The sequence below is a fragment of the Equus asinus genome, chromosome 5 (assembly GCF_041296235.1).
Source record: "Equus asinus isolate D_3611 breed Donkey chromosome 5, EquAss-T2T_v2, whole genome shotgun sequence".
Lineage (NCBI taxonomy): Eukaryota > Metazoa > Chordata > Mammalia > Perissodactyla > Equidae > Equus > Equus asinus.
Window position 1 is genome coordinate 14824768 of NC_091794.1, and position 11163 is coordinate 14835930.

At 40.7% G+C, this 11163-nt stretch overlaps 1 protein-coding gene across 1 annotated transcript in view; it reads right to left on the minus strand.

The window, feature by feature from the left end:
• The window catches only part of BTLA (B and T lymphocyte associated), a 30120-nt gene extending 20584 nt beyond the window's left edge, over positions 1-9536 (minus strand). Inside the window, exon 1 of the mRNA XM_014838666.3 lies at positions 9163-9536. Within this exon, the coding sequence (XP_014694152.1) occupies positions 9163-9250 (88 nt within the window). The 5' untranslated portion in view covers positions 9251-9536. The remainder of the gene's footprint in view (positions 1-9162) is intronic.
• Between the last annotated feature and the right edge of the window lie 1627 nt (positions 9537-11163).

Here is an 11163-nt window from a genome sequence, read left to right on the forward strand (position 1 = left end):
GTGTAATACCATCACCTACCTAATCACAGGGGCCAGAACCAGGGAGCCAAGCTGGTCTCTTTCCCCTTTACTGCTCCATCCCATCGGTCACCAAGTTGATTCAGCATTCAAAGTATCTTTCAAATTTGTTTCCATGCCACTGCCTTAATTTGGGTCTCATTCTGTTTCATGTGGATTATTGTCACAGCCTACCAATAGTCTTCTACATTCCAAACTTGGCCTTGCTCCCCTGTCTCCACCCCAATCCATTCTCCACATCACTGTAACAGTTTGTATTCTTAAAGTGAAAATCCAATTGCAAGATTTTTTGCCTAAAGCCCTTCAGGGACTCTTTAATACCTGCAAGAAAATGTCCAGACTTCATCAAATGGCATTTAGCCCCTGCCTTCTTAGGCACACTCACTCCACCCCCGTGCTCCAGCAACGTAAATCATGTTGACGTTCTGCCTGGGGGACATCCCATGCTATTTTATGGGACACACCTCACTCTATCATAATTAAATATGTGTTTATGCATCTGTCTTCTTCTCTGGTCTACAACCCTCTGGATGGGATGTACTTGTCTCTGCAGGAGGAAACAGCCTTAGAAAAAGTGTGAAAGTGAGAAGGTAGGAAGGACTCTGAGACTGAACAGAGGGCTTCATGAAGAGAAAAACGTCCTGCTCACAACTCTGACTAATGCTCTTTGTGCACTAAGGGCACAGAGCAGCCGCAGCTGAACCTTAGAGAGATGGGCTAAAAGGCACTGAGGTGAAAAATGTAGGTACTCTCAACCTACTCAGTAGTGGTTAAGTTATAACCACTAAAGACAAACTAGACCTCACAAGTATGCAGTGTGGGAAGGCCTGATTTATGTCCACTCAGGGGTGATAGTCAAAATATTTAGTGGCTGGCCCCATGCCATAGTGGTTAAGGCCGGCGCACTCTGCTTCAGCGGCCCAGGTTCATGGGTTTGGATCTCAGGCGTGGACCTACAGCACTCATCAAGCCATGCTGTGGCAGCAACCCACATACAAAATAGAGGAAGATTGGCACAGATGTTAGCTCAAGGCTAATCTTCCTCAAGCAGAAATAAAAAACAAAAAAGAAGAGGATTGGCAACAGATGTTAGCTCAGAGCAAATCGTTCTCACCAAAAAAAAAAAAAAAAAAAATTAATAAATGACATTCCATGGTCACCCAGACACAGATCAGCCAATCAGAAAGACATGCCAGCCACAAACAACTGCATGATCCAGTACCTTCCAGCTGAGCAAGGGGAGTTGCAGTTATAAATACCATCAGGAGCTGAAGAAGGTAGGCAATTTGTGAAACCTATTAGCTCTTAATAAAAGAGATTTGTGATTATGAATCTTATATGAAATACAATTATTTCTTATTTTTAAAGAGCATATGCCTTGATTATAACTATTACCAGGAAGAAAATCCCAACCAAGCTTCACTATCTCTCCACTGAAAAATCCTCACATATTATGAAAAGTTCAAAATGGCTAGTTACATACGCTGAAAGAAATGAATGACTAATGAATGTAGACTGCCTTAATTTGATTTAAGAGTTACTGTTGAACATAGAAGTGTAAACAAATAATTTTTGAAAAACTAAAATGATTACAAAGGTATAATAGACGAATAATTTTCTGTGATGAGAACCTGGATTTTAGCTTCTATTAGAAGATACTACGGGGGCCGGCCCTATGGCCGAGTGGTTAATTTCACGTGCTCTGCTTTGGCAGCTCAGGGCTTTGCAAGTTCGGATCCTGGGCGCGCACACTGCACTGCTCGTCAGGCCATGCTGAGGCCGGGTCCCACATAGCACAATCAGAGGCACTCACAACTAGAATACACAACTATGTACTGGGGGGCTTTGGGGAGAAGAAGAAGAAGAAAAAAAAAGAAGATTGGCAACAGATGTTAGCTCAGGTGCCAATGTTTAAGAAAAAAAGAAGATACTATGGTAGACAAACAACAAATAAACAAAAACGTCAGCACGCGGTAAGGAGGCTACAGAAGGAGAGAATATTCAGACTCAGGAGGAAAACAGACCTCCAGAGGATGCAGGTGGTGTAATTGGTCTTCCTTTACTGGGCTAGCTTAACGAAAGGCAGGGAGATATGACGACCACCAAGAAGAGGAATAAGGCCTCTTCCCTTGCAAATTGGTGTGGGTTTCAGGATCCCATGAGCCAGGGGCTTGAGCGTAGTCAAGGCCAATCCATGCACAGCAACAACATCCACGTAATCACACATCAAAGATCCTGGAAGGACATCTACCAGGATAGCCTTAAAGAATTACAGGCACAGCATCAGAAAGCACACACGGCATACTTCTCATTATAAGCCAGCTGGCATAGACTCACAAAATCGGGAACACGGTGACATCAGATGAGGGTGGGGGAGTTCCACCTCATACAGGCACCACTAATTTAATACAGTATTATGTACTGTTGATTAAACGTATTACTTTAACTCTGTGGTAAACAAACCCAGTACACATGTTAGATATTCCCAGAAGCGCTAGGAAAACCTGGGGAAATTTGATGCACCCATACGTATGTTAAAATCAGAACTTCTTTTGTAAAGGGTTAGTTTAAGGAAAACCTTGTGACGTGATCTCAGGCTATAATGAAAACTGACAGCCTCAGTCCCTGCTGTGAGATGAAAGATGTTAACAAACATCTACCCGACAAACAAGACATACTGTAATACAGCTCACAGCCACAGAAGCAGTGTGAAATAATAGTTTAAGTTTTTCTTCTTCTCCGTTCATATTGTCTGATATTGGTCTTTAGACAGAGGTAGGCGTCTTCTCTCTGTCTAAAACACACACACACACACACACACAAACTTACACACATACAGAGAAAGAGACATTCACATAATATAAAATCCCTTTAGCAAAAATGGAACTGGAAAGAATTAACTTCATACCAAGAATACACAGGATATGAATCCATATTTATTCCCTTTGCTTAAAAAACAAAGACCTTGAAATGAGAAAATTGAATTTTCACAACCATTTTCTATTACTATTTTCTCTTAAAAAGTCTCTTTTTAATGGTATGTGAAACTTCTCTTTACGTTTGTTTTCATATAGTACTTATTTAGCACACTTTGAAGCTATTTCTTCTAGACTGGAATTTCTCATAGTGTGATATGACTATTTCATGGGAAAATTTGAAGACTATCTGTCCAATCTAGTTACATTGAGCAATTTAAGACTTTAAGCCACGTATTTCTTTGCTTTATCTTGTTTGGGATAATTCTGAAATTGATTTGTCTTGAAACAGTCATTCTAGTATTTGCCACGGTGTTGTCTCATAATTAGCAAATCTCACAAATTACCTGTGCCATTTCTTCTCCTGGAGACAGGAAAGAACAGGGCAAGCAGAAAGCTTTAGTCATCATCAGGTCGGATGGCACATGGGTAGTCCGACACATGTAGGAGACCACCTCCAGAATCACTGCTTCACACTCATGGCCACGTGCCCACAGGCGCACCGCACCCTGCATTATCAAAGTGCTGTAGACCCATTCTAGATCCTCTTGGCCAGAAGAAATTAGGGATATGACTAATATTTTTTGAGTTATTATTATGTGCTATTCACTTTTAGGTACCATACATATATTGTTTCATTTGATCCTCACAATTTTATGAGGTAGTTATGATTATTATTTTTATTTATTTATTTATATATTTTGCTGAGGAAGATTCGCCCTGGGCTAACATCTGTTGCCAGTCTTCCTCTATTTCATATGTGAGCCACTGCCACAGCATGGCCACTGACAGACAAATGGTGTAGGTCCACACCTGGGAACCGAACCCAGGCCACCAAAGCAGAGCATGTGGAACTTAACGACTAGGTCACTGGGGCTGACTCTATTATCTTTAAGTTGGGGAAACCAAGTATTAGAGAAGCTAAGCCACTTGCTCAAGATCACTAGCCTGTGGGAGGCAGAGCCAGGACCAGGACGTGAACCTGGGCCTGGCTAACTCCAAAGCATAAGCCCCTATCTGGCAGGGTAGTTGTGAAAGTAAATGGAACACACAGGAAGAATTCTTAGCACTATGCTTGGCTCATGATAAACAATAAATGCCAGGTATTATTATTTCTTAAATAAGAGGAATTTAGGGACGTGACACAGCAGTTGAGAAAAGTCTGTAGGTGGCAGAGACAAGATGGAAACCCAGAAAGTCCGCCCCAAGTCCCTCTGTTCTGAACAGTTACTCTCCACCGCATTCGGGGATCAGCAGTGATACATAATGACTGGTACATACATCAGACAAACAAATATAATAGACAAAAGGCAATACGTCCCATAGAAAAATGTCCTTTTATCTGAGAGACGAATTCCTACAGAATTACACTAACCAGCAAGGCTGGCCTTGGTCAAAACTCGAAAGTAATAAAATCTTTGCCTTTGGGTACTTCTCTGAGCTTTCTCTCACCAGTTTTTAATTACATTTCTACCAAGTGGCAGATGTCCCCTTGCAGTTCTTCCCTATTGTCACTTCCTTTGTCTCCTCAGGTCAGAGGGTTCACATGTGTTCCATTCCCCTAGATTCTCGCCCACCCTAGGTGACAAGGTTGAGCATCTGGAGGAGTGTTCACTGGGCAATGTGCAATCATCTCCCTGGAGTAGCAAAGGTTTTTAGCCAGTTTAATGAGCCCTAAAGAACACTGATTCATGTCGACAATGTAGAGATTCGTTCTGGTCAGGGAAGATTTAACAGCCTGTTCCGGAGGGCTTTGTCCTTCAGAGATGCTAGGCCCTCCACCTTGGTCATAGTGCCTTCAGGAAGAAAAGCAGGTCAGAAAAAGCCTAGAGCGTCCCTTAGGAGCTGTGGACAACAGCATAAAAGAGAGCATTTGGCATTTTATCAGAACCCAACATGGATATTTCTAAATATTGCCTTCAGTGATAGAGTGGTTACTTATGATGCTCAGTGTAAAATGTAAGCTGTGTGTTATGGGAAAGACACAGAGAAAGTCCATCCCCACTCTTTTCCCAGATAGTTCTTCACCTTCCTAATGTTCTACTACAGAGATCACACTCTACAGAGATCACATAAGATGTTCATTGGCATTTTCAAAGCCCTAGAAGATACTTAACAATATCTATGTGGGTAAAAACTGCCAATTGTCCCCAAATATTAATTCTCCTCTTCTAATGTTGTGGAAGAAAATTAAATGGGCCCATAACCACCAAGCTGGAACTTAAATGCCCCAGCCTTCGTTACAGCCACTTTTGGACAATGGGCTGTTGGTGACATATGTGAGTTTCAGATTGTGTTCTTTAGATACAGGTGGCCATCAGGAAGGAGAAAAGGAGAAGTTAGAGAGCTCCACTAGCTAAACTTGAAGTTTCCCTATGACTGGCCTACATGGCCCCTCTAACACTCTCCTGGACTCCGTTCAGTGAACCTGAAATGACACATGCTTAGATTCTGAGCATACTAAAACGATACCCCCACACGTGTACACATAGACACACGCCCACACGTAATTTCTTCTATAGAGATAATCGTGTACATCACAGTCTATGACCACAAGAGGATACCAGAAAGGTGGATAATATTGAGCTTATTTTGAGGTAAGGAATGGCAAATATTAGAAAAGTGAAGCAAATTGAACATGATACAACAATTCACTGACAGAATAACTCAAATTGCAAGACTCCAAAATTCTATTATCTTTTCTTGGGGATTGGAAGTGATAGTGGGTAATAATTTCCAGAGTTATTTATAAACTACTTTTGTCAACCCAAAAGGAAAGACAGTCTCCCAAAACTATTTTAAGGGAATCATCAAGCAAATTAAATTTTGGACTAAAAGGGAAAAAAAAACCCATTGTTAGCTAAACTTACACAACGCTTAACGATACATCAGGCACTGTTTTAAGTGTTTCATAGAATTAATTCACTTAGTACTCACAATAACCCTATAAAGTCTATATCATTATGTCCTCATTGTTTACATGAGGAAAGAGAATCAGAGAGGTAACAGTCCCAGAACCAGTAAATGGCAGAGGTGGGCCAGTGATCCAGGCAGTCTGGCTGTGGAGTCTCTGATCCTCACCACTCCACCCTGCCTCTCCAAGAAACAACGCAAAACGTGGATTTCATTTTTGGATCTGATTAAAGATGCCCGTAGACATTTTCCTTTCAACAATTTTGAACTCTAAGTGAAGGTGAAACACAAATAATGGAAATTAAGTAGGAAAGTCCCAGTAAAGCAGAAGGAAAAGCATTTGATTTCAACGTTACAATAAAGGAAATTTTGATAGTGAGACAGAGGAAGCAGCAATTCATTGAAGAGCCTGTCAGTGTTACGAAAGCGTAGTCAACATTATTATCGGCACAGGGGTTAGTCTTTTCATGCCTTAATCCAGGAAATCCTGTAGCTGCAGAATGTATTCCGAGACATTTACGTAAAAGGTAGTCACACTTTGTGGCAGGCATTTTTGTAAGAGCAATGCACAGGCATCTGGCAGAAGACAGAGAGCTGCATCTCTAGCATACCATGTGCACATTTCAATAGGAACAAATAGCTCAAGCCATGGAAATAAGCCTGATAAAGACACCGTGCTACAAACCAGAACTTCAAGGAATGATAAACAGGTGCAGAGCACTTTCTGCCATAACATGTCTGCTCTGACCCAAGGATATGGCCAGTTGGTGGTGGAGCAGCACAATCTGTGTGGGAGGTGGAGTGTGGATCCATGCACCATGAGCAACTATCGCAGTAAAGGGGAAAGAGGACACAGGCAAGACCCAAATGGACACTTGGCCCTAACTACTGTGTTCTCAAGGGAGCCAAACTATAAGCATCCTCTGGTACTAGACCAGATTAGGATTATTTTTCGTCAGAATAAGCAGTGATCCATCAGAAATTTCCTACTGCCTTCATTCTAGATCATATGTAATGCCAGGCATTAACTGCAATGCTCCTGCCTTCTGGGAGGTAGAACTCTCAGTTGGTCCTCGACTGAACAAGGGGTCCAGGGCCTCACAACTGGAGCAGCTCATCGGCGACTAGGCAAGCAACTGACACGGTGTCTCTTCTGCACGGTGTCTAGTTCTTGCCCGCATAATCTGCCCATCTGTCCGTGAAGGGAAGGTGCTGACACTTCTATGACTTTCATCAGGACAGAAATCGTAGGCCAGATATTGAGGGGCAGACTTCCTTCTAATTTGTTTTGAGAAACACAAAAAGCAAGCAAGCATAATTCCATTATAAAGAAGGACCTTAAGCAGGACGTTTGTAGAAATTACATTTTTTCCAACCTTGTTACAAAAGCAGCCTCATCTCTGAAAAGAGGGACACAGATCTCACATTGCTTTGAAGAGGAGGAGAAAAAATTTCTTTTAATTATTTTGAAACTGTGCCAGCGTAAATAATTCAGTAATTAAGTAAATCATAGGAAATCCTCGAGATATAAAGGTTAAAATTAATGTGGTTTTAGGGAATAGAGCCGTCAGCTCTGTGTGGGAGAATAAATCTTGTCAAACATTTCAAGGCTTTTCTGGGACAAAGGAATTTTCATTTTCCAAATAATTTGATTCACTATATTTTGAAATATTGTGCAATATATTTCATTTATTCATTTTATTTTAGTTTTAAAAACTGAACTATTTTAAATGACAACGTTAAAACTGACTTCTCATTTAACTGAATTTTATGGAAGTGGCTTGGAGAAAAGAATATCAGCAAAAATGCCATTAACACTTATCAAGCTTTCATTATGTGCACTTACTCTGCCAGGCACCCTAGCCATTTTGCTACATTTATTGTCTTCACAGTAGGCCCATAATTTAGGTACAATTATTCTCTCTACTTTACAAATGAGAAAACCAAGGATAAGAGAGGAAAAGAAACTTAACCAAGATAACACAGTAAGTGGCAGAGCCAGTAAATGAACCCAGTCCTAACAGCCAAGTCCATTTTTGTAAGCACATTGGGAGGAGGAGCAGAAGTTGTGCCCTACTCCAGCGCGATATAGCACTGAAAATTCTTGTACTCCATTTCACAGAGAGTGGTCTACATATTCTCCAAGTTGGTATGAATTCTGTTTAATAATGTCTGACTCCAGCTATGTGATTGTAGGCATCTGATGGAAAGTGAAAAATCCAGTCAGCCATCAAAGCACCTTGTCAATGTAATATCAAATACTCGCAAACATAAAAATGCTTAAATGATTGGAGGGCATTTTTGTTTTGTACCTAATTGTGCCATCTTGGCACCACAAAGACAAATTCAAAACCATACAGTTCTAGAACTGAAGATGACATTCTATAGGATTTCAGTGACCATATTTTCCGATTTAAAACCACAGCACACAAACCGATAAGAGTACGTGTGGGGGATAATAAGGCAGGATATTTGAAACGAGACCTGAGAAAAATCAGATATTTCTGCCAGCTATTTAGAGCCCTCCTCCCTTTACGAGAAGCAGGCCCCTGTGTCAATGTCAGGGAGCAAGTGAACTCACCAGAAGGAAGAAATTGCTTTTTTGCCTGCATAAAATCTTTGTGGAAGAAGCCAAACATCGTCTATGCAGAACCCAAGCTATTTTCTGTATCAAATGGCACCCAGGTAGGAACCATTCTCTTTCAACATAATAGAAGCAAAGACAGAATGCTCCCACCCCGCATTTCTCAGCATTTTCTCATTCAGTAGTCTCAAGGCACATAGCCCACTGAAGTAAGTCACGAGTTTTTATTTAGTGACGTTATTAAAGAGTAACCTTGGAGTCAGCTATAACCCCAGTTATCCAACACCTAGCCTACACAGCTGAGCACTACAGCTCTCTGCCCACCTCAGTTTGGAAAGAACAAGCTATTTACTCAACAGTACGGCATCCAGGGCATTTTTGCTGGTAATAGTGATAAATTTGAACTTAACTATTTGTAACATCTGCCCAATTCTCTTTTCTTACCATCAGAACATGTTTTTTAAGAAAATCAGCCAAGCCACAATTTGAATACCATGTTCTAATTTGGTTTATGTCCTGTAATGTCTTCAGTGAGAAAATCTAACTACTTCGTTTCACCTGCCATTATCCACTTGACATAAACACTACATTCTACTGAGAACAGCAAAGGAAAACATTGCCTCCCACACCTCTGAGAAATAAAACAAGACACAATGTAAGTAGCTGCCTTACCGTCAATACTCCAGATGCCCAGATGTGGGATTAGGAAGAAGACTGAAAACAATTTCCCAATTCCAAGCATGGCAGATGATGTCTCCATTTCCTGTGTATATCAAGGATGGACAAACTTCTCAAGGAGATGGCTTCCGTTCCTCCCCTGAATTCTTCAGGATTGAATCAACTTACCTACCTCAGAGACATCTGTGAAACAAATAAAAAAGAGAGAGGAGGGGAGAGAGGACAGTAGAAAGAGCCTGAAGAGTCTGTGAAACAAAGTGAACAGAAACACTACGTGGTACTCTGCTCTGTGGTTTTGCTTCTTGTCACAGCGGCTGTTCACTTTCAAGTGCTGTGATCTGCAAAGCAGCTCAGTCCCTAACTTCTCCTTCCACTTACCACCTTTTTTGCCCCACATTGAGGTTTTTCTCATTCAAATTTCAGTGAAATGAGCAATTAAACTCTAAAGAAACCTTTCTTGTTGCAATCTTTAGGTTGAGATTTTAATCAAATCAAGTTCAGGAAATTCATGGTAAAAAGTACCTATGGTAAGTATACATTTTCTCCCTTTTCATAGCTTGTGATTATGAAGCTTCTTTTATGTAAAAGATTCAGATTTTTCTTCCCAAATATCATGTCATGGTAAGATGAGAATGCTTATTGTCATTAAAGCAGTGGGGATTTGTCTGAGGCATGGAGAAAATGAGTGACAGGAAGCACTTCCTCAACAGATGAGGAAAGGGCAACTGTCTTTAATCTGTAGATAAATATCAATGGAACAAGATCATCGTGAGTATTGGCTATATGTTCTCTCTAAAGAATAAAGTTCCGAGCTAAATGACATCTTGAATATCAATTAAAGGAAACTTCCATTTTCAACATTCTTCATGTGGTTATTGTCTGGATTAAATAGAACAGAAACAACAAAGGAAGAAATGGAAAAGTTCAAGATCAGATAGCTCAGGGTCAATGTGGGACTGTTTTCTCCATGGCCACTTGTAATAATTAGCTTAGCTTCTAATCATAGAAGCTAATTAAACTTGCCCACTTGAGAGTCCAAATGAGAAATCAAAATTGTGAAATCTGTGGTCATTGACAGAAGCTGATTTTGTAAGTCTTTCTCTCAGAGGCTGGTGATTTTCTTCCAAGGCCAAACTTCAAAGGTTTTATGTACTTAAGGTTAAAAAAAACAATTATATATTCACTGGGGCCAGCCTGGTGGCGTGGTGGTTGAGTTCACATGCTTCACTTCAGCGGCCCGGGGTTTGCAAGTTTGGATCCTGGGTGTGGAACTATGCACCACTCATCAAGCCATGCTGTGGCAGCATCCCACATACAAAATAGAGGAAGATTGGCACAGATGTTGGCTCAGTGACAATCTTCCTCAGCAAAAAGAGGAAGATTGGCAACAGGTGTTAGCTCAGGGCCAATCTTCCTCACACACATACAAAAAACATTTAGGTATCTGTTGATTCGAACAGACATTGTGCAATGGTTGGAGGCACAAAGATGAATGAGTCACTGTTCCTGATTTTAAAGAGCTCAGTCAGTACTGTAATTTCCTGATATCAATCTTTAGTGTTGGAACTTAAATATTCATGCCTTCAACCACCACAGTGTAACAGAGCAACTACATGTAGCTTCTTAGAACTTCCATTATTATCAAGTAAACATCCTGTGAAATATTTATGCAGCATTTATACAACTTTCTTTCCCAGGCTCCAGGTGGAATGCAAACTTCCTGTGGCAGCTGAGGCGAGGCTCATTGTCTCTTTAAAATGAGAGGGCGAAAGCCATACAACGCAACCAAGGATCGGAGGATATTGTCCCAAACCAGCGAAAAGTCATATAAACTCTGTTTTTCTCAGCACAAAACCTTTATGATTCACTATTTTAAAGATTTTTTCATATAAATAGCCCATGCTAATTAGGTAAAATTTGCAAAAAACCTTATGTAGCATCTAATGTATTTTTGTAAAATATCTATTTTGTGCCTTTTATCAGCATAACTGGCCC